The 23,853-nt window shown below is 37.1% G+C and overlaps 1 protein-coding gene across 4 annotated transcripts in view; it reads left to right on the top strand.

The window, feature by feature from the left end:
• LOC110106405 (endonuclease V) overlaps nucleotides 1–23,853 on the top strand; it is a 61,012-nt gene that overhangs the window by 7,297 nt on the left and 29,862 nt on the right. For all 4 annotated transcript variants that reach the window (XM_020836307.2, XM_028700925.1, XM_028700927.1 and 1 more), the window contains exons 7-9: nucleotides 12,322–12,438; nucleotides 21,660–21,788; nucleotides 21,901–21,962. In XM_020836307.2, coding sequence (XP_020691966.1) covers nucleotides 12,322–12,438; nucleotides 21,660–21,788; nucleotides 21,901–21,962 — 308 coding nt within the window. The remainder of the gene's footprint in view (nucleotides 1–12,321; nucleotides 12,439–21,659; nucleotides 21,789–21,900; nucleotides 21,963–23,853) is intronic.

The raw sequence follows: 23,853 nt of genomic DNA, 5'->3' as shown, positions 1-23,853 counted from the left end.
TTAGGAAAGTAAAATCATGCAGCAAATACAAACATGAAAGATAAAATGCAGCATAAAAGAAAGAACATTGGGCTTTAACTTGGAAAAACCTTAATCGGGAAAAACCATAGAGCCACACTACATCAAGAAATTCACTATGAAAATTTAGGAGAAATATTACAGATCTCTCTTTTCTCTTACTCTCTCTTTAGCTCTCTTCACTATTGCATTGTTCTACACTTAAAATAGACAAAGAGGCGCAATTCACTAACTTCAAGGGACGCAACCCTTCATGTTAAACATGAAAAATGAGAATGAAATTGTGCCGCCTGACTCGTAGTGCCACGACGTCAGGTTTGGAGTGTCGTAACACTCAACTCTTTATATGTTCTCCAACCTGACTATACAACGCCACAATGTTGTACTGTTGTATGAAAAAAACGTTTTATAGGGGAGGACCCCCTTGAACCCCCCAATGAACTCAACTGATGGAATTGAGGTCCGATGCAACAATACAACCTGATTAATCGATACAATTAGATTGCACACAGAACTAACAATGTCCCACTTAAAAACTGATTGCAATCAATCATTCTCCCAATCTATTGCACCAATTATAGTACCTATAGTGTGGCTCAACCCTGCTCTCATCATTCAGGAAAACTAACTGAAGCTACATATAACTTCAATTTATCAATTGTCGTCGTCTTCGTCAACATGTTTTCAGAATTCTGGGTCGTGTGTATCTTCTTCAAAGATAATTGACCATCTTCCATAAGCAATCTAATGAAATGATACCGAAGTCGGGTGCGCTTCATCATGGAATGCTGGATTCTTGGCTAGATGAATAACACTCATGTTGTCATTATACAACTTCTCAATTTTTTGCCCTTTGTTAAGTTCTGTCATAAAATTTTGCAGTCATATCTTCTCCTTGCTAGCTTCAGTGATAGCAATGTGTTAGACCGGTCCAATGGACCAGTCCAGCCGGTCCACGCGGGATCGGCCCAGGCACGACGCTCCACCTCCCATTCAGCCACACACCCCGCTTGGATCAAATAAAGCAATTTAGGATGGATTTTTGAGGGATTTGGGAGGGAAATTTGAATGTAGGGACTATTTAGGGATTTCCTTTTGATTTGTATGCATTAAATATTTTATTTTCTTAGGGTTAACACATCTTGAATTTGGCTGAAATTTGAGATCTCCTAGATTTAGGTTTTTCTTTGGGCTCTAACGGCGTCTAGAGATTTGGGAGAGATTGATCCTCCTCTCGAATAGAGGATCAATTGTATCTTGCTATTTTCTGTTTTCCTTTCACCAAATAATACAAATTATCTACTGTTTTTGTGATTTTGTGCGGATTTTTGGGGAGAACTCTCGTGGTTCACGAAGATTGATAGGAAATACTTGAGATCTACAAGTGTTCCTTATCAAATTGGTATCAGAGCAAGTCTTGGGACCGTTCGTGGGCTGATTTTGGCAAATTTCAGCAGCTGATTTTTTGTCGGGAACGGACGAAGTGCTGTTTTTGTAATCCAAATCCGGAGTTTTTGGATTTTCAAAAGTTCGGATCGAGATGGCGGCCAAGAAAGTTTATGCGCTAGAAGAAAGACTTGAAGGGGAGATGAACCAAATCAAGACAACGGTGGATGAAAGGATTTCCTCTATATGGAAGGACAAGTAGATCTCTTGGACATGATGAAGAAAATGTTGGAAATTCACAACCAAACGGCGGCTTCCGTGGCAAAAGAGGAGGAAAGAAAAAACATAAATTCTGAAATTCTTAGGGAGGAAGATGAGGTGGAAGTAGTGGAAGGAGAAAGAAGGAAACCCTATCTGTAGCCTTTCTAGAGGGAGGATAAATGAGGTAGGTATGGGGAAAGACATGAGCATGGAGGGACGGAGCAAAGGGGTGCTGATTGGGAATGCTGGGAGGGACATTATGGTCGTCGAGGTGCTGATTTTGAAGGGAAGAAGAGGGGAATTCGAAGGGGGTTTGGGCTATGGCAGGATAAGGGAAAACCAGGAGACGTGGGGTGGGCCGAACACGTGAGAGAGGGGAAGCTATGGAGGAATAAGGGGGAATTGTGGAGATTAGAAGGTGAGGAAGTTGAAGATGCCTATCTTCCAGGGGGAGGATGTGTATGGGTGGATCTATAAGGTGGAGAGGTACTTTGCTGTTAATGGACTAACGGAGGAGGAGAAATTGACAACAGCAGGCCTATGTCTGGAGGGGAAGGCACTGTCATGGTACCAGTGGAGAGACCAGAGGAGACCTATCAGGGACTTGAGGGAATTCAAAGACTGCATAATAGAACATTTTCAAACTGATCGGGGAAGAGATTTTTATGAGCAGTTCTTTTCTCTGGCACAAGAGGGATCAATAGCAGACTACCAGGAGCAGTTTGAGCACCTAGTCAGTAGGGTGTAGCGATTATCAGATACGGTATTGTAGGGGAACTTCATGAAGGGGTTGAAGGCAGAGATCCGAGCGGCAGTAAAAGTTCTGATGCTTAGTGACTTGGGGGAGGCTATGAAGTTGACACAGCTGGTGGAAAATCAGAAGAATCTGGAGCCAGCAGCCAGGAGCGGCAGCTCAGGAGGCTCTTACAAGACTATGACCACTCTTCTAGCACCCAAGGGGTCTGTATTAAACAACATTAATGAGACCACCAGGGAGAAGCCGGTTGGAGGAGAAAGTGGGGAAAATTTCAAGAGGCTGACAGAGAAGGAGATGCATGAGAAGAGGACAAAGGGGTTATGTTTCAGGTGCGAGGAGAATTATATGCCGAGGCATCGGTGCAAGGACCGAACTCTTCAAGTTCTCACCGTCTGCGATGACGAGGAAACTGAGGAGACAGAGGAGGAGATGGCGGAGAAGCTATACTTGGATCTGGCTTAGGTTTCCCTGAACTCAGTAGTAGAATTCACTATGAATCATACCATGAAGGTGAAGGGGGAGATAGAGGGCAGGGAGGTGGTGGTGCTAATTGATAGTGTGGCTACCCACAATTTCATTTTCACTCAGGTCATCGACCAATTGGAAGTGAAATTGGTGGATACCGGTTGTTATGGTGTGATGATGGGTACAGGGAAGGTGGAGAAAGGTCAGGGGATCTGTAGAGGAGTGATGTTGATCATCCATGGAATTCAGGTAAGGGAGGACTTTCTTCCACTAGAATTAGGAAGTATTAATGTCATCCTGGGAATGAAGTGGTTGCAAACTGTTAGAATTCATAGAATTTGAGAAAGGTAAAAATACATTCTGCTTATTGTACAAAATTATCCCTATTTATAGATCTATACAAGATGTCTTAATAAAGAAATAAATAACTTCTAATTGATACATAATTGCCTCAATATAATCCTTCCTAATTCAGCTACCCACATATAAAAGGATATTGGCGTGATCCAGGTACGGATTCTCATCCTGACCGTGGGATCAAATGCCAAGGGATGACTGCGATTTTGACACTCCCCCCTCAAGCTGGAGACTAGCTTGCAATTACTCACTCAGAGGTAGAGCTACATTGGTTATGGATAGGATATCAACCACCAGAGAAAGCCGACAATGAAGGCCGATGATGAAAAACTATCCTAAAAATTCCGACAATTAAGGCCAGTTGTGGGAACTTGTATTCCTCAGAATTTCAGCAATGAAGGCCGGTGATGGGAATATCATCAAAATTCCGGCAATGAAGGCCGGTGATGGAAATTTTGTATTCCTCAGATTTCTAGCAATGAAGGCTGTATTTATTGTAGCAATAAAGGTTGATTTGATCAACCATAAAGGCTGAATTGCTTGTATCAGCAATAAAGGCTGATTTGATCAATAAGAAAGGCTGATTTGCTTGTATCAGCAATAAAGGTTGATTTGATCAGCAATAAAGTCTGATTTGCTTGTATCAGTAATAAAGGCTGATATTAGATCTTAATAAGATCTTAAATCTGATTTAAGGCTTTTTTTTAAATCGAACTGGTCGAGCCTTAAAAAAAGAGGCTTGGATTGGAGTAGGGCACGGGTTGCGGTTCCACCCCCAAGTCGCACGCGGGCTTGGTTTCCTCCCACGAATCGCAGGCGTGGATCGCCTGGGATGTGCGATTGGAAGGGGGAATCGAGCCGATCTCGTCTGGGATGTGCGATCGGAAGGGGGAATCGAGCGGGCTGCTTCGCTCCTTCGTCGACTTTCCCTTTCTGTCGGATCATGTATGACGCTCCTTCGGTTCTTATGTGGCTGTTCGACTAGGCTCCTTTGTCTCGGATTGGAAGTTCCGATCGAGTCGCTCGTCTCGTAGGTTTCGTCGGGTATTTGGCTTCGTCGGCAGAGCTCCGTCCTTTCGAAAGCTTCATCTTCACGAGGCTTCGATCGTCCCGCACGGCTTCGTCCGTCCGCGAGGCTTGAGCTTCTCCGCAGAAGATCGAGACTTCCGGCTTCGGGGTTTAATGTTTGCGGAGTGGTCGGTCTGTCCGATCCCGTCCCGGATCGAAAGCTGAGGGCAGGCCGCATTTGTCCGGAACAGTAGGCAGCTTCGGGTAGTGTTTGGTAGTTCGACTCCATCTGCTTGCGTTCGTCCGAGTCGGAGCAGCATCCGCAGCTTCTGGCAGCTCCGATTTATTCCTCTTCTTCTTTTCCTCCAACGATTCTAGGATCGTTGTTCAATCGGTAATGAAGGCCGTTGGCTCTGATACCATGTTAAAATTAATAGAATTTGAGAAGGGTAAAAATACCTTATGCTTATTATACAAAATTATCCCTATTTATAGATCTATTCAAGATGTCTTAATAAAGAAATAAATAACTTCTAATTAATACATAATTGCCTCAATATAATCCTTCCTAATTCAGCTACCCAAATAAATAAGGATATTGGCGTGATCAAGGTGAGCCTCCCGCGGATTCTCATCTTAATCATGGGATCGAATGCCAAGGGATGACTGAGATTTTGACACAAACCTTAGGGGAAACCAAGGACAATTGGGGAGCACTCACGATGAAATTAATGGTGGATGGGAGAAAGGTGGTTTATAAGGGGAGATGCAGGGCTATCCAAAGCCATGATATCACTTAAGACCATTGTTAGGGGCCTACAAGAGGTGGGGGAAGATTTTATGGTGGGACTACACAAGCTGGATGTGATCAGAAAGGAGGGAAAATTTCTCTTTCAGGGCAACCCCTAATTTAGCAAATTGGTATGGATTTTCAGCCACCTCAAGGATGGCCACCTCCACCGGAATACGAGCATATCTCCACCTTGAGGAAAGGTGGATCTTCGGGAGGGGAGTATTATTAGACAGGTCCAATGGACCGGTCCATTCGGTCCACGCGGGACCGGCCGAGGCGCGACGAGGCGGAAGCCTCCGCCTCCCAATTCAGCTGCACGCCCCACTTGGATCAAACAAAGCAATTTAGGAAGGATTTTTGAGGGATTTGGGAGGGAAATTTGAATGTAGGGACTGTTTAGGGATTTCCTTTTGATTTGTATGCATTAAATACTTTGTTTTCGTAGGGTTAACACATCTTGAATTTGGCTGAAACTTGAGATCTCCTAGATTTAGGTTTTTCTTTGGGCTCTAGTGGCGTCTAGAGATTTGGGGGAGATTGATCCTCCTCTTGAATAGAGGATCAATTGTATCTTGCTATTTTTCGTTTTCCTTTCATCAAATAATACAAATTATCTAATGTTTTTTGTGATTTTGTGCGGATTTTTGCAGAGAACTCTCGTGGTTCACGAAGATTGATAGGAAATACTTGAGATCTACAAGTGTTCCCTATCACAATGCACTCATCTTCTATTGTTGAGAGTGTAACAATCTTCTGTAACTTAGAAATCTAACTCATTACATTCTTTCCCAAAATGAAGATATAACTAGTTATGCTCCTACCATTAAGATCTGTAACAAGATCAAAATCTACATACCCTTATAGATTAATTCTCGCATCTCCAAAGCAAAGAGTTTTGTCAACTGATTTTTTTAAGTACTTGAAAATCCATATAAATGTCTCCCAATGAAGTTTGTCTGGGTTACTCATGTATTTGCTGACTACTCCCACTGCATATGTTATATCTTGTTTCTTATAGATTATAACATACATCAAACTTCCAATTGCTGAAGTATATGGAATCCTCCCCATTTGTTCTTACTCTGCTTTATATCTAGGCGATTGTTTCTTAGATAGCTGAAAATGGCTACCCAAGGGATTGCAAATTGGCTTTGCCTCACTCATGTTAAATATTTGTAGCATGTTTTTAACATTTTTAGTCTCAGAAAACTTCAATATACTTGCACTTGTATCTATGCTGATTCTTATACTGAGAATTTTCTTTGTTGGAATCAAATCTTTCATTTCAAACTCTCTTGGTAATTTCTCCTTCAGCTCTCTTAGGCTTTGTATGGGACGACTTTCTTACTTTTTCTTAAAGCAACTTTCTAGTATAATAAATTTAATTTTTATACTAAAAAGCTGCTTTAAAAAGCAATAAGAAAGCTGTCCCGAACAAAGCCTTATTTTCTGCATATTTGATTTTGCAATCAACATATCATTCACATATAAGAGCAGCAACATATAATAGTTATCAAAATATTTTGAAAAAATAATAGCGATTTGTCTAGCACTTCATGTACCATTTATTTGATATAAACCTGCCAAATCTCTTATATCACTATCTTTGAATTCTGCTTTAGCCCATATGGGTTTTTTTGAGCCTACAAATCAGATCTTCTTTACCTATAATCACATATCTTTGAGTAGCACTATGTACAACTCTTCTTCTAGGCTATTAGGAAGAAATGTTGTGTTTAGATCCATTTGTTCTAGATGTAAATCATTCAATACTACTATGCTTAGCACAAATCTGAATGTAGTCATCTTTATCTTTGGAGAGAAGATTTTATTGTAGTCCACTCATTCCTTTTGCTACAAATCTTTGACTATAACTTTGACCTTATAGTACTTGCTACTATCAAATTCTTCTTTCAGCCTGTAAACCCATTTATTCTACTATACTTTCTTTCCATATTGTAGATTTATCAATTCTTAAGTTTAATTCAACTCAAGTGAATACATCTCACCATCCATAGCTTGCTCCTACTTCTTTGAATCATCAATTTAAATGACCTTATCATAGTACTCTGGTTTACCACCATCTGTCAACAATAGATAATACAAGGAAGGAGAATACTTTTGTATTGATTTTAATATTCTGTTGGATCTCCTAACTTCAATAGTAGGGTCTGAGCAACTCTTTGTGCTTCATCATCTTAAGCATGCCTCCTGTTTTTGTCTTCTTGATCATCATCATCCTCCGTTTCAACATACTTGGAAGAATCTTCTGAAGTCTCATTTTTATCTTTATACATTTCATTTTTATTGAATATGACATCCATGCTCCTAAATTTTTGATTATGATAATCCCAAAATTTATAGCTAAATTCATCAGAGTCATATCTAATAAATTTACGCTTGATAGACTTTGGATCATGCTTACTCCTAAATCTTGCATTAACATGAACATAAGATAACAAACAAAGACTTTCAATGAGATAAACTTACCTCTTTGCCACTTCAGGCTTCCTTAGGTAATCTCTCATTCAAAATAAATTATGGACCAAGATTGATAAGATAAACACCAGTATTTATTGCTTCTGCCCATAACTATTTGGGTAGACCTGCATATAATCTCATGCTTCTAGCACGCTCTACAGGAAAATCATCCAAAATCGATGGAATTTTCAGCAGAATTTTTTCATCAGACTTTCTAACGGCATTACCGGCAAAAAAACAGTTGCTCGATACTGGCGGTTTTTTATGTAGGTAATTTTGCTTGAATGTGTGATGAAAAAATTTCGCCGGCTACTACGCCTCTTGACCAAGGTTTAAAATTGCGTAATTGGGTATTGAGGCGTTTTTTGTTCATGAGGCGAGGCGTAAGCCTCAAGGGATTTTTTGAGGCGTAAACCTCAAAATCTAAAAATTGCGTAAAGTAAAAAATAAAAGTTAAAAATAATTTTTTATATAATAATATATATATATATATATATATGAAAAAAAATACTCAAAATATAAAGTAATAAGTAATAAATTATATAAAATAGAATTGAAATCCAAATATCACATGAGAAAAACAACATAAAATACATGAATTATATAAACGTATCATATAGCATCAAGTTTAACTATAAATTTCTTTTTTCTCAGTTCCCTACTCATCTACATTTAATTACTAATAAAGTTAATGATTGACAACAAATCAGAAATCGTCTGTACTATCATTACTAAGGGGATTTTTATTTGAGTCGTCATAAAACATTGGTCCTTCATTTGTCTAATCCTGTAGGGTCCAATACCTAACAATATACTTCTTTAGTTATATCAGCCATCTTCATCTTTTATAAATGTTTTTCATCAACATAAAATAAGAGTAATACTTAAATTTTTATAGGAGATGGTGGCGATATGAGGATTTCAAGTGATCCCCAGTGGCGGCTCTGATGGTGGTGGCTACGATGAAGGCGGTGGGCTGGAGGTCGAGGTAGTTGAGAGGAAGTTAATACGGCTTTGGAGCACAAGAGGTCATGATGTTTTTAGGGATTTTATATTGGATTTAACTAAGTTTTTAATAAAAACATACATAATAGAGCGAGGCGTATGCCTCATGCTAGCGAGGCGAGGCGAGGCACGCCTCAGCCAAGATGAGGCGTAAGCCTCATAAAAAAGCTTGAGGCGTAAGCCTTAAGGCGTTTTTTATTGAAATTGCATTGAGGCGGACCTCAATGCGAGCCTCATATTGCGCAATTTTAAACAATGCTCCTGGCATTTTATTTCCATCAAATTGCTCGCCGTTAATAAGTAATTCATGTCCGGAGAAAACGTTTGCCTAAAATTCCATCGGAAAAGGCTTTATTTTGTCCCAATTTCCCTCTCTTCTTTATTTTCATGGTTTCAGCCCAGAGACAGCCCACAGCTGCTACACCCCCATTCGCCGATCCAAGTGATTTCTTGGTCATTTTTCTCCATTTCTTCAAGATTTAGGAGGTAAAACTCGTTCTCTTTACTCCTTTAATTTTTAATGTAATTGGAACGGTAGAACTCATGTTATTTCGAGTTTAGAGAGTTTTTTTCACATGTTGTATAAATTCATAGATCTTGTTGTATAGTAAATATTTTCTTGTTTAGAGAGCTTTTTGTTTGTTTATTTTGGTGTACTAACTAATTTCTTAGGGTTTAGGGTTATGTGATAAATTTTTGGAGTAGATATTAAAGGATAATTTCAATTTGAATGATCATACATGAATTTGAGTGATGTATGAAAGAATTTAAGTGATGTTAGAATTAATTTATTTATGATTATGTGTGATTTTTAATGTTTAGGGTTTACTAACTTGTCATTGAGACATTTTGGATTTTAGGGTTTAGATTTTTTGTCATTTATTAGTTATTAATTGAACAATTTATAAGGTGTAAGTTAATGATTATGTAGACTTTGATACCTAAGCACTCTATACCCTTGGAGTTGTGCACCAGAATAATGAATTTTTGTATATTTATTTAATTTTAGGATTATTAATTTAACATCCATATGACTATCCAAGAGGAGAGGTATTGGATATATAATAGATTGTTACCGGGATAAAAAACATTGACAAATAAATTTATTAAGTGAGTTGATTCTTTCATTCACATTGCATGTCAACTACCTTCATTTAAGTCGGATGGAATATTTAGATGTCCATGCTCGAAGCACAAAAATCAAGCTTTTCTTAAACCCGAGGGTGTTAATCTTGATTTTTATCATAGGGGTTTTGTTCCTGGATATTGGTTTTGAACTTCAAATGGCTAATACGAGCCATATAGAGATACTCATGTCGGTCTAACCACAACTTCTAGAACAATGGACGAAGATCAAATTAATAGAACATTTGAAGAACTTGTTTTTGATGGAGCGGGTCCGAATTTAAGAGGACGCATGGAAGAGCCACCTAACACAGAAATAAAAAAAAAATTGAATTAATACGTGCTTCTTAAAAATCAATTTGGGATGGTTGTACAACTCATTTGGAATTATTAGTTGTTGTCATGATGCTTAGTATATAAACTGAATATAATATCCCTCAGGAGTGCTTCAATGACTTCATTGGTCTCCTCAAGGAAAAAAATTCAATGGGCAATTTAATTCTCATAGATTTGTATCGAACTAAAAAAATTAGTATCAAAGTTGGTTCTCACAACTATAAAAATTGATTGTTGTATGAATGATTGTATGTTGTACTACAAGGATGATGCAACACAAATTTGCTGTCGTACATGCAGTGCGTCTCGGTTCAAACCCAACTCAGGAAAATAACATCAAAAGAAGGACGTTCCTTATTCTCGATCATCTTATTTACCAATTATTCCAAGGCCAATCAGTTGAGTAGGTCATATGAGATGGCTTAAAGAGAAGTTAGCTCACAGTGATGTTCTTTCTCATCCATCAGATACTGAAGTATGAAAACATTTTGATATGACACATCCTTCATTCACTGTAGAGCTATGTAACATAAGATTGAGATTATGTGCTGATGGTTTCACTCAATACAGTCAGACAACTTCACCTTACTCTTGTTGGCTTGTTATATTAACACCGTATAAACTTCAGCCAGAAAAGTGCATGGCTACTCTGTATATGTTATTTACACTTGTAATACCAGGACCACATAATTCAAAAGAAAAAATTGATATTTTTTACAACTATTAATTAACGACCTCAAGCTCTTATGGGAAGAAGGTGCCCTCAAATATTAGCTGCATATACGAACACACCAACATCAAGTTGATCATCAGTGGGTTGATGAGAAGACGCATAAAGATCATGTGAGTATCAATTTTTTAATAGTAATCATAAATAATATGCAAATAGAAATGAATTTTTATGGACTTAGTCTCTCATAGGATGATTTTATATGACTTAGGGAGGGTTAGGCCTCTACTACTGAGGGATCATCTTTAGGCGATGCAGTACTCTGAGTACCACATGTGGTCGCAGGCTGTTGGAGGGAGACAAAAGGGGAGGGTGTATGCCAACATACTGACATAGCAGACTGAGATGCAGGCATAATTTCGATCATACCTAAGCCAAAATAAAAAGAAAAATGGTCAGCAATTTAAGCATGAATATGAGGGGAGTGAGGAGACGGAAGATGATTAAAAAACTTAATGTTTAAGTTGTAGTAGTTTGGAGAATTTATTTTCGTTGCGACCTTATTGTTATGTTTTGAATGTGACATTATTGTTGTGTTTTGATTTCTTTTTGAACAGTTTTTATGGTGAACAATTGAATTTTGAAGTTGTTAGACTCATGCTTTGAATGGTTTTATTTTATTTTGAGTAGCAATGTTGTATAATGATGATATATCTTGTTTTGTGTACATCCATTAACTGTTGCATGTATTTCTTGTAAATGTTGCAGCGGAATAATAAGGGGCTGTCATTTTTTTTTTCATTGCTACAGGTTTTCGGTTGCTTTCCGATGGAATATTCGTCATAAATGTTTGATATGGGGCAACACAACGAAATGCGATGGAAAAGGGTGGAACTTACCACGGTCAACCGTCGAAAATTGCCGACGGCGATTCCCATGAATCCCGTCGCATTTTGTTTCCTTCATGGGTTTTACTAGCGAAAATTTTTCCTTCGGAAAGCCGCTTGAAATATCCAAATCCACCGGCGATAGACGATTTTCCTGTAGTGACACTCAGTGATAGTTCTATTTATGTGCTCCGTAACATCATTCTGTTGTAGTATAACCATAACTTATAGGGTGGCTTCAACGCTGCCATGAGCTATAACCATAACTCATTTTGTCACCTTTCACAAATCTCTTGTGAATGATGTCACATGACATGAGTTTGCAAGCTGACTCACATAAACTAAATTTCTTTTCAAATAAGGAACATATCGAGCATTCTTGAGTCTTCAAGTTGACCCATCTAACATCTTGATATCAAAGTCTCCAAGCTGGGTTCTTAATATACTCCTCCCTTAGGAATTATGTGATTTTATGTGCAATCTTCATTGCTTTATTCTTGCAATTTTAATTTGCAGCATGACCCTCTGTCAATGATTTAGAAAGCTGACCCAAAATAATTAGGATAAAGCGAATGATAATGAGCATTGCTCTGCAATTTGTTCTAATATGGTGAATATATGGTCATACCTCTATTATGCCATTTAACTGGAAAACTTTTGCAGTAAGAATATTTTTCTACCTTTGTTTAATAGAACACATATTTACTATATACCTTTTATTTAATTCTTTTTTGAATCTCTTATTCGGACTTTAATTGTTCCTTGCTTCCAGCTGCATCATGTGGACGGTCTTACCCGGTCAGGAGTAATGCAATTTCTCCAAGGTGGAGAAAGCATGGCAAAGGATGTTATACCATTAGTTGGGAAATCTGGACAAACTTGGGGAGCAGTAAGAGTGCTTTATACCCAAGTAGTTTAGTCAGTATTTTCTTGGTCTTCATTCCCCTTCCTTTCTGAATTCTAACTACTGAAAAATTTTATATCTTAATTTTTGCAAGTGAATATTTCTTAGTGAAAGTGTCTTAATGATCTTGAAACTAGTGGTTTAAGATCAGTAGTCTACGTCAAAAAAAATTTATGGACGAAGTTCGTGGGAAAGCATCAGGAAATGACTGTTTATCATTGAAAATGGTTATGTTGACATTATCAAAATCAGTTATTGATCTAAAAATACATAGATTCACACCGCTGTAGTTTCATGTGAGCTTGAACTTGAGCTGCCTGTGAACATTAGCTCCATTCCGGTAACATGATTTATTATATTAGCCTAAAGGAATCCTAGAGAAGTTCCCCATTGTAGTGGTAGTCTCACCCCGTATGATTTGTTCTTTCATTTCCTTGCACTGATCTCAAGGTGCATGTCTTTTCATTTTATTTACATTACGAAATGCACTTATTAATTTCCTTACATCACTTCCATTTTTATTTTTCTTTATTACTCATTAATTCCTTAAAAAATGTCATATAATGCTTATTGGCTTTTGGCATATTTATATTGTTGGTTGTCATCTAGCCTGCCAGCCCTAAAGAAGTTTGGACAATCCAATATAGCAATTATCAACGACCTCTCGGCTTTAAGGTTGAATCTTATAATATCAACTTTTTAGGAAGGAGAGTTGGGAATCTTCTTTTTTCCTTATAGAAGCTCATCTCATTAGAACTTTTGCCTCTTCCTGCACAGATCATCATTATTTGTCAATCCATCTCACTTGACATGAGTTCATTTACTTCTTTCAATTTAATATTATCATTATTCATATTTGAAATTATTTAGCATTGATATTCACTTGTGTGGGCTTCGAAATTTCGCACATCGATCTCTCCGCGACCCCTTTCTTTTTCGAGTCATCGATGAGAGTTTTAACGTTTAAGTTCTGAGGCAAATTTTCAGAGATAGATTGAGTTTGTAGATAAGCCACAACCTAGAGATTTCTCTCATTTTGCGAGGACTTTATGATATGAGTTCAGGTTTCTTGTAGGCACAAGCCCCTATGGTTAATTACCCCTCTCGGTAATTAGAGTGAACGTTTAATTAAGGCTTGTCGTTAAATATATACATAGATCTGGCATATAGTAGCAGGAAAATTAGATATCGAAAATTGAAATTTATCACTGCGCACTTAAAGTTGATGGTGGGGATGATGATGAACTAACCGAAGGATCCTTGTCGTGGTTAGGTTGGGTCGATTACCCATATACATGTTCATGTACATGATTTCATCCTCATCTACACATGAACAAGTTTATGTATGCATTTGCATATTTACATGTATGTATGTATGATGCATTTTACATTTACATGTTGCTAAGTCATGCTTGCATGATATGTTGATGTGCTATGTAGCGGCCTAATGTATTAACATAGCGTATGATATATTTGCATGACATGTGTGTGTGATGCATCAATGCATTCCCTGTTTGTTTGCATAATATATTTGTATAACGATTCAACACTTTCAGGTAGTGCATGATATATTTGCATGTAGACCTAGCATGCTGCCGCGCCACACTGCTGTTGTATAGTATGCATTGTGTGAGACCTCGTTCCCTTACTGTTCCTCTCTGATTTGGATTTTCCTCTCAGGATCGTCCAAGACGATTTGAGATCGTCCAGGCCGATCGGCACTGTAGAAAATATCGGCCTGAACATAGTTCTGGGAACCGTCCAGGACGATATTTTTGGTCTGATCGTCCCGGGACGATTTGGCGATCGGCCGGGCCGATCAGCTTAATGATTTAAAGAAATCAAGTCGTTTTGATGAGAGAGAAAATCATTTTAAAATAAAAATATCTGATTTGAGGAGAGAGAAAGAGAAGGGAAAAGAGGAGAAACCTGGTTTTAGAGGCCGCGGAGCGCTTTTCGTCCGACGCTGCTGTTGGGAAAAGTGAAGATCTCGTGGTAAGGACTCCGAATCCTATTTCTGTTTTCAAAGATATTGAGTTTTGACCGAGTTGTGATCTGTTTTGTGTTTTCGTAGTCGACTTTTCGACATGATTTTGATTTGACACAACTTTCACCGCACAACTTTTAGTATGTTATAGATATGACTATTGTACACGATTTGACTATATTCTGCGACGATTTTACCGGTCGGAATTGATTCTACGCGATTTTAATCGAATAGAAAAATATCAGGACTTGATTTGATTTGATTTCTATAGGACAATAGTCTTGTATTGATGTTATAGATATTCTATTGTAATTTGGAAGAATTTGGAAATTGTGCCTTTTTGCAGGATTTTTGTGTAAATTTGACCGACTGCCGTTACGCTGCCCGATTTTCGTAGATTTTCGGATTTGCTTGGAATTGATAGATTAGATTGATGTGCTTATGATTATTGATATGATTGTTATAGATTGCATTAATATTGATTATTGAACTGATTATTGATACTGGGAAACACGTATAGCCTGGTTGAACATTGGTTGGAGATTGATATTGACCTGTACAGGATGGTGGGCCGACGGGCTTTCCTTTAAACCATTGATCATTGATATAACGATTGGGAGTTATAAGGAGTTTATAGAAATGCCGACGGGCGAAAAGAGTGACGACTCTTATTGATAGAACCAATGTACGGATCTACAACAACAATATGGATTCTACAACAGCAACATAGCCAGTTGATTATACTTGTCCAGTATATAGTATTGAATTGCATGTTTACTGTATTGCTTTATGGATTCGTTGTTTTTATAGATTCCTGCTTTATCGACTTTGATTGGATTCATTAGATCGTACGATTTCATTGATTTCACTGATTGATTGCTGTGCATCGACATTGAGCATTGATATAGAAATGGATGGATATAGATATTGCATTGATAGCATGGACATGAATAGTATAGAATCATTGATACTGTTGCCTATAGATTCATTGATTTCTGCTTATACTACTGCCTATGGATTTATTGATCTTGAGATTCACTGTTGTTACTGTTTCTGCACCGTATTGACTGCCGCATGGATTCACTGTTAGAATAGATTGAGATTTATCGTACTGCTTTCCTCGTTTGATTTCATTGAATATATAGTATTGATTAGACCGCATTGATTTGATTTGATAGCGATTGATTTAACAGATTGATTGATTCGACGACTTGATGGATTTGACGGATTGACTGATTTTCTTCTGTGTACGGATTTCTTCGAGATTGACATGGATTTATTGAGTTGATTTATTGATTCGTCTACCGCTGCATTGACTGGTTTTATTGACTATTGGATTTCCGTATTGCATAGATTCATTGACCATTGACTGATATGATTTGATTGACTGACATGCATATTGACAGCATAGCCGTGCTTTGATTTCAGTTATAGGTATTAGGTGACCTGCTGGGCTTTGTAAAGCTCATTATATGTGGTTGATATTTTCAGGTCAGGGCAAGGGAGAAGAAGATAGGAATTGATCCAGATTTTCAGGTTTTTGTCTTTTGATTGATAGTGATTCTTTTGTGCTCAGGATAGATTTCAGAACTGGTGATTGTAGTGTAGTTCCTGAGTATTGTACATGACTTTTTGAGATATGAATTGACTTGTATATTGATGTTTTAAATTTTATAGATGTTTGATAGACTGGTTAATTGAAGGTTTTAGATAACTCTGGTAAATTGTTTGAGTAATTGATTGACATTCTTTCCAAGTTAGATCTTGGGGCATCACACATTGCATGTTGGATAATATGCTTGAGTATTGCATTTTGTGCGTTGCAGCATGTATATGTATGATGCATTTTACATGTTGAAATGTATGAATGCATAGTACGATTGTATATTAACATAATGCACAGTCACAGGGCAATACATTTTGCATGTTTGAATGATATGCTCGCATAATATGTTTTGCATGTTCTAATGCATGTGGGAATGCATTTTAAAGTCTTTGATATTGATCAGCTACGCATGATTGTCATTTGGGTGTATGCAATACTTTATTTAAGAGCTTGTATACGCCTTCTGACCGCTTATACGAATTTTGCGGATTCGGTGGCTTTGCGCTGCGTTTCTGTGGTATGTGATTTTTACTACTGATTTCATGCTTTTGCTTACATGTGAATCATAGCGTTCATTGCTTGCTGCATTGTGTATGTTTGCAAGGAACTTGGTTGTGTTGGTTGCATGTTGCTAGGCGTCACTCGTAGGTAGACTATTGTATGAATGGGGATCTCCTACAATGGCTTGCAGGAGCTCGTATGCATTGCCAATGTATTATTCTTGCTTGTAGACTATATGCTGTGTGCACTATGGACCTTCTGCTATCATATGTAGACAAGTCACAGGGAATGTAAATCTTCTAGTACTGCTTATTAGCAGGTGCATTTGCTATAATTCCTTCAAACTCACTTGTAGGTAGCATGCGGTGTACATGAACTTCCTGCAATTGCTGGTAGGTGCTCGTATTTATTGCAGATTCTTAATTCTTACTTATGTATAATGTGTGCCCTTGTGTCTGCAGGGTATCCCCGTGCTCATGGCATATACACTGCTGTTATCCACAAATATATCATGTCAGTCGTCATCGTCCATAGGCGGCTTAGTGTATTTACTTGCAGCGATATTCGCTACTTGCAAGCCGCATCCACTTCAAATTCATCAAACACCTCTTAATTGATGGTGCATTATGTAATCAATCATTGCTGCTTGCACAGTTGTATGTGCTTTCTCACATGTTGAAGTTGTTTGTAGTGCATTATTGCATTCATCGCCCGTTACTAATTAACACTCATAAGTTTATTGTATATATGACAAATCTCCCATCATCCTCAACAGGTGTTCGCAATCACCACATTCTTGTGAGTTCTTGTATGTATTACGAGCTTGTCATTTTTGTCGGTAAATAGTACGTTGCACTTGACGTAATTCACTTATCAGTGCTTGCAAGGAGCTTCCCATTTTTTAATTGTATATTGATTGGCGCCATTTACAGGAGTTCACCATATCCATCACACATTGCCTTTCATTATTTGTAGGGATTTGATGTGTTCGCTTGCAAATTACTGTTGACTATAGGGAAGTCACTATAGTTATTGTGTTTGTCTCCATGCTCTGCTCGTGAGCGTATTACTGCATGCCCCCTATTACCATTCGTAGATAGTTCATTGCGTGTGTTAGAGCTTTTTTATTGCTTGATGCATTTGTTTGGACTTGTGTCCAACGTAAGTTTATTTATTTATTTATTTATTGATATTCATTGCAAGTATTTCCTGTTCGTTGACTTTTAATTCAAGTTCTTATTTGCACATTGGTGTTCGTTTGAATACTCATCTCAAGTTCATTTAGAGTTTATATGCTCGTGCATTTTCAAATTAAAGTTCGATTCCTTATCGATTTGTGCAGGTTCAAGTTCCCTGCTATGGTTCAAGTTTTAGTCCTTTGTTATCATTCAAGTTTTAGGTCCTCTATTCAGTTCATGTTCCGGCAGCCTCCCGGCATCTCCCCTATTTAAGAAAAATTTCAGGAGTCTGGGTCTTACCACCACGCCAAGAAAGATGTGTATTGTAGGTATCAGGTGACACCGCGACCATGATCTTTAATCCCACCATGCGAATAATGACATATATGGGTCTTCGAGGTATCTGTTTGAAACTTGAAAGACATGTAGTTTTTTCCCCGCCAGCACTGAGGCGCGCACACGGGTACTTAGAAGTTGCCCCGCTAATAATAATAATAATAATAATAATAATAATAATAATAATAATAATAATAATAATAATAATAATAATAATAATAATAATAATAATAATAATAATAATAATAATAATAATAATAATAATAATAATAATAATAATAATAATAATAATAATAATAATAATAATAATAATAATAATAATAATAATAATAATAATAATAATAATAATAATAATAATAATAATAATAATAATAATAATAATAATAATAATAATAATAATAATAATAATAATAATAATAATAATAATAATAATAATAATAATAATAATAATAATAATAATAATAATAATAATAATAATAATAATAATAATAATAATAATAATAATAATAATAATAATAATAATAATAAAATAAAATAATAACAAGAAATGAGGGGCTTTGGTTACTTTTGAGAGGCTGTTGGAGGAGTTTAAGGTGCTGTAGGAATTTGTGAGAGAGTGAATTGGGCTTATGGCTAGTTGGGTTGGTTGTGGGAGAATTTGTTGGAGGGATTGTGGGCATTTGTGAGGTGGAGCTGATTTGGGCTTGTTTAGGTTTAAGTTTGGAATGGGCTAAGTGGATAAAGGGAGGAGATGTGTGGGCTGTTTGGTTATTTTGAGTTGGATAATGTGGCTGTTGGCGTGCAAACCAAAGAAGAAAAAAGCTGTAGGTGGGCTATCTTTGTGAACAAGAGGGCCGAGTGGGCTGTTGGAGGCTGAAGGTGTCAGGAGTTGGCACTAGTGCAGTGGAGGGGCTAAGAAGGATGTCTTGTAATGAGTTGTGCGGGTAAGTAGAGAAAGCCCTGCTTAATAGCAGGTGAATAGAGTTATGTGGTTTGGAGGTTGTAAGGAGAATGACTACTAGTATAATAGATCCTCAAGTGAATAAGAGAAGCCTAGCATGATGCTGTCGTTCGGACTTAACAAGGAGGTTTCGCCGTTCAGTTGTAGTGTAGGCCGAATGATCAGGTAAGGAGAAACGAGTTCAACTGGTGGTGGTGGTTGTTCAAACAACTGAAAAGCTATTGCAATTCAGAAAGAGCTGGAGTGTGGTGTTGTTGTTTGACTGTAGGTGGAGAAGGTGGGAGAGGAAGAAAGTGTGAGCTGCTGTGGTCATGAGTTGGAGAGGGATGAGGCGTGAGTTGCTGTGGGGTTTTGATCTGGGTTGGTCTTCGAGATCGATACAGTGGGGGCTCGATTCTGAGGAGGCGAGAGATGGATCAGAAGTGTCCGGTTAGGCTTGGAGGATCGGATCTAGAGGTCGTGGAAGCAGAGAGCTCGTGAAGTTAAGGGAAAGAAACGAAGAAGCCGCAACGTCTTGCTCGACATCGTTTTAACGACGAAGCAAGCTACGATCGAGGCAAGTTGCAGTCTTGAGATTTATGGGAGGAGAGGCGAAGATCAGCGGGATTTCGGGGATTTGAGTAGGACTTTGACGGGATACGAGGTATGAATCTTGATTTTGATTTTTTTTGGTTTTATTAATTAATCAAATTAATAATAATAATAATAATAATAATAACAATAATATGTTATTATTATTATTATTATATTCTGAAATGGTAGAATGGGTCAATTATTCAAAAAATATCTTGATTTGTGTGCATTTTTCCCGATTGGCCGATTTGCACGCCATTGCATTGAGATTCACACCGATTTCGCTGGACAAATTTTTTGGGTAAGATTATTCCTGATTTTGGGTATTGTTGACGTTCTGAATGCAACGACACAGTCTGTTTTGTGATCGGATGTGGTTTGGGCGATGTCGTGTGTCAATTTCCTCGATTTGTGCGTCGTTGCCTCGGGACCCATGCCGATCTCCTCGCGTGACTTCAATTGAATGAATTTACAGTCCTCTTTGGTTATTGACGACGCTCCAAACGCAACGACTTAGTCCATTTTGCATTCAGATGTTATTTAGGCTACCTTGGGCATTGATTTCGGGTGTCGGTCTTCCCTTTTGACCAATCTTGTCTGATTTGACTGCAAGGGGTTCTCTTCTAGGAAAATTCGACGTTTTGATTGCAATGGCGAAGTCCGTTGTCTATCAGAGGTCGTTTGACACTTTGACCTTTCAAGTGACGTGTTGCACTGACGCGTGTGTCATTTAATTTCCCAATTTTGCCTTTTTTTGCACGTATTTACGTATAGGGATCAACAACTTGTTATCATTTAATCTATTTAACATGCATCAATAGTTGAAATGATATGTGAAATATAATATTTATGCACTTCAATAAACAATATAAATGTTATTTGTTAAAAAATCATCAATTTTTGTAAAAATGAAGATCCTATAGTTTATTTGACTTATTAAAATTATCGTGTCATGGTCAATATGAAGAAATAACTATTTACAATTCAATTAAATTATAGAATTTGACAATTATTAAGTTCTAAGAATTATTTGCTCTTGATATTAGTGATCGAGTATCTCACCAAAATTATAGGATCATATTTAGGATGAATGCCTTTATTTTTATCAACGCAACGCTTTTTTTTTTCAGTAAACAATTTAATAATAGCAATTTTCTTAAATTAAGATAAATTTTTAATTTTGTCTCATCGAAATCAAATCAATTAACGTCAAACAATATTTTTACCTCAAATTAAACGCCTTTACTCTTGTAACTCAAATCCAAATTGTCCGTTCCTTTCCTTCCCTTTTCCCTTTTTTTTCCTGTGTTTTCCTGTACCGGGCCCTATTTATTTAGGTTTCTTTGCCTCCGGGTGGCGGTTAAGAAGGAATGGTTAAGGATGTCTTAGGTTTAGCTTAGGTTATTAGGTAATTATTAATAAATAAGTATTAAATATTTAATTCGATTTAATACTCTACACATCCACCAATGCTAGCTAGAATTTGGGAATGAAGTAGAAGACAAGGATAAAAAAGGGTGAAATTAGAATAGATAGGGTTAGACTATTCGAATTTTAATTGATGAATTATATAATTAAGATATCCTACAAGCTATTTTTATCCTCAATTTATCGATTTATTCTTGCATGGCACGAAATTTTAGAAGATTCCATTTTGCTACAGTAGAGTAATCCCTTCTGCAATAGAATTAAATTTAAAACTTAGACTAAATTTAATTTGTTAAAGAAATTATATAACTTAATATAGGTATGTATTTTCATACATGCTTCTATATATCAAAATGGTTGAAATTGAATATAGAATTTTATAAAATTAGTTTTAAAAATTTTCTAGAGATGTGAAAAATATGATATAATTTTTAGGAGAAATTTTTATCTCAAAAATTTACATGTTACAAAAATAATGATGCTCTGTTGCTGATTAAATTACTCATCACAATTTGAGATGTTTTTTGGTCATCAAAATCCGTTCTAGGTTTGTTCTGTCATAAATTCTTCACTATAGTATTAAAGCCTATTACCGGCCTTTCATAGAATGGATAAATGCTGGGTTCAAATTTTCAGGCAGTGCTTTCTACTCCTGATTCATTAAAACCAATTTACATATCACCCGGTCATCGAATATCTATTGATTCATCCATCAGAGTTGTCAAGCTGTGCTGCAAGTTTCGTGTACCCGAGCCAATCCGACAGGTTGGTTATGCATCATGTCTGTTTAACATAGTTAGCTTAAATAGAACTACTGCGCATCTTGTGTTGAGTAAGTTGTTGCTGATAACTTGGTGCTTGGAAATACTTGTCACAGGCTGATATCAGATCAAGAATATTTCTGCAGAAGTTCAAAGGATCAGAAAATCTTATAATTTGGTATGCTGGTTTCTTTTCTTCATATCAGGGAATACTTGGCTGATGAGATTTTTTTTATTAATGTGGCCGCTAATTTTCTATTTGATTAGCATGAATTTTGATGCAAATCTCGAAGCACTAAAAAAATTGATCTGATATATCACAAATTTACAATCAAAATGTCCGTCTCGTTGCGAAGATTACAATGACACTTAAATCATTTGAATTCAAGCAAGTTTGAGACTTAATATATTGAATTTATGGTAACCAAATTGGCTTGGGGTCACACACGGATCAGGAAGGTGTTACCCTTTGGCAACATGGGTTCGTGGTTCCATAAACCAAGGTAGGTCAAGAGGATTGAGCTTACCTCTCTTTCTTCCTCAACCATAGGCATAAGGCATATGCCCTGGATAGTGGTCACCATTGTTCCCCAGTTAATTGGATAGGGGTCTTAACAATTGACAATTAGACACTCTCTATTGACGTGCAGTTCTGCCTCAGCTTTAGATCATGTTAATATGCATTAGATTGCATGCAGTTCGTCCTCTTTGATTTAGACTTCACTGAGTTCTTATGGACTATAAGCCTTTGATTCAAAAGTTACTTTTGTTGTTGGATTATTCTCGAGAAGATGAATATTTCAACACAAAAAATGATAGCATATCATCTTTTTAGTTGCTCTATGTTTATCATGGCTTCCATGTGGCTGTGATTCATGAGTTGTTTGTGATGTTGGATTGCTCTTGAGGAGACATTTTGATACCAAGATTGTGACATATCATCTTTTCTCTTGTGGCATTAAATTTGATTTACGAATGTTTCTAGATTTGTTTTGGTTAATTAAATTGTCAAAATTTTAATCAATTAAATTTATTAAACTTGTTCAAGATTTTTGAAATGTTACGTTCCACACATTTGTTGGAGATATATCATTGATTGTGGTTATCACTGATGCTTGGCTGACCTGGTTGGTTTTAGAGTGGGTTTATCTGATCATTTTCTAGATATTATTTGGAGTCGGTAATATTCATGAAAATTTGGAAGATTTTGATAAAAAGGCCAAAATTCTTTTCCAACAATAGATAAATAGGTCATAATTTTACGCATTTTGGACTTCTAAAACACATTATAAATGAAGGCAAAATCTACAAATCATTGAGAATTTTATAACTCTACCTGCCATTTGTAGTGCTAATATGTTATTTCTATTTTTCCTTCTCAAACCTTCTTCAACTCCTCTAATTCACCCAATTCTCCCTCATTATCTGAGGACCTTCTCAACCACCGTCAGTCATCCAATGCTCATTCTTTAAGAAGCTTTGTCGCTTGTTCAATAGTGATGAGGACATCGATCCAAGGTTCAAACAGGTGTATCGCCGGAAGCATCGCAGATCGACGGCCACGATTCAGAGCTTATATTTTAGTTATTATGCATTTTATTTTATGTATTCCTTTTATACCCTTATGTTGAGTTGAGTCATGTTGGGGCCTTGAGGGCAATTTAGTCTTTATTTCTTCTTGTATGCTTGAGACCTATATATATGGGTCTTTTCTCTTGTAATACCTAATGAATGATGAATGAAAAGCTATGTTTGTTTCTACTTTTCTAGCATGAGTGCTTGAGAGGGAAGAGAGCTCAAGGGGAGCAATTCGCAAGGCCCACCAATCGTTGGAAGAGTCCGCGATTCGTGGTTAGATTTATTTTCTTTTATCTTCTCGTTCGTATTCGTATCCATCTCCTTCCCATCCACTACAAGAATAGCCCTCCCATCTCCACTTGCCGCTGCCCCCCTTGGAGGTCCACCGCCGGCCACATCCCCGGCCCCGGCCAACCACCCTGCCGTCGCATCCCCCCTCACCCGGCCACCCCATCTCCACCTCATACCCAAATTTGAAATTTGAATTTTAA

This window comes from Dendrobium catenatum, unplaced genomic scaffold, assembly GCF_001605985.2.
Source record: "Dendrobium catenatum unplaced genomic scaffold, ASM160598v2 fragScaff_scaffold_1608, whole genome shotgun sequence".
Classification (NCBI taxonomy): Eukaryota; Viridiplantae; Streptophyta; class Magnoliopsida; order Asparagales; family Orchidaceae; genus Dendrobium; species Dendrobium catenatum.
This window is presented reverse-complemented; position numbering and strand designations above follow the sequence as displayed.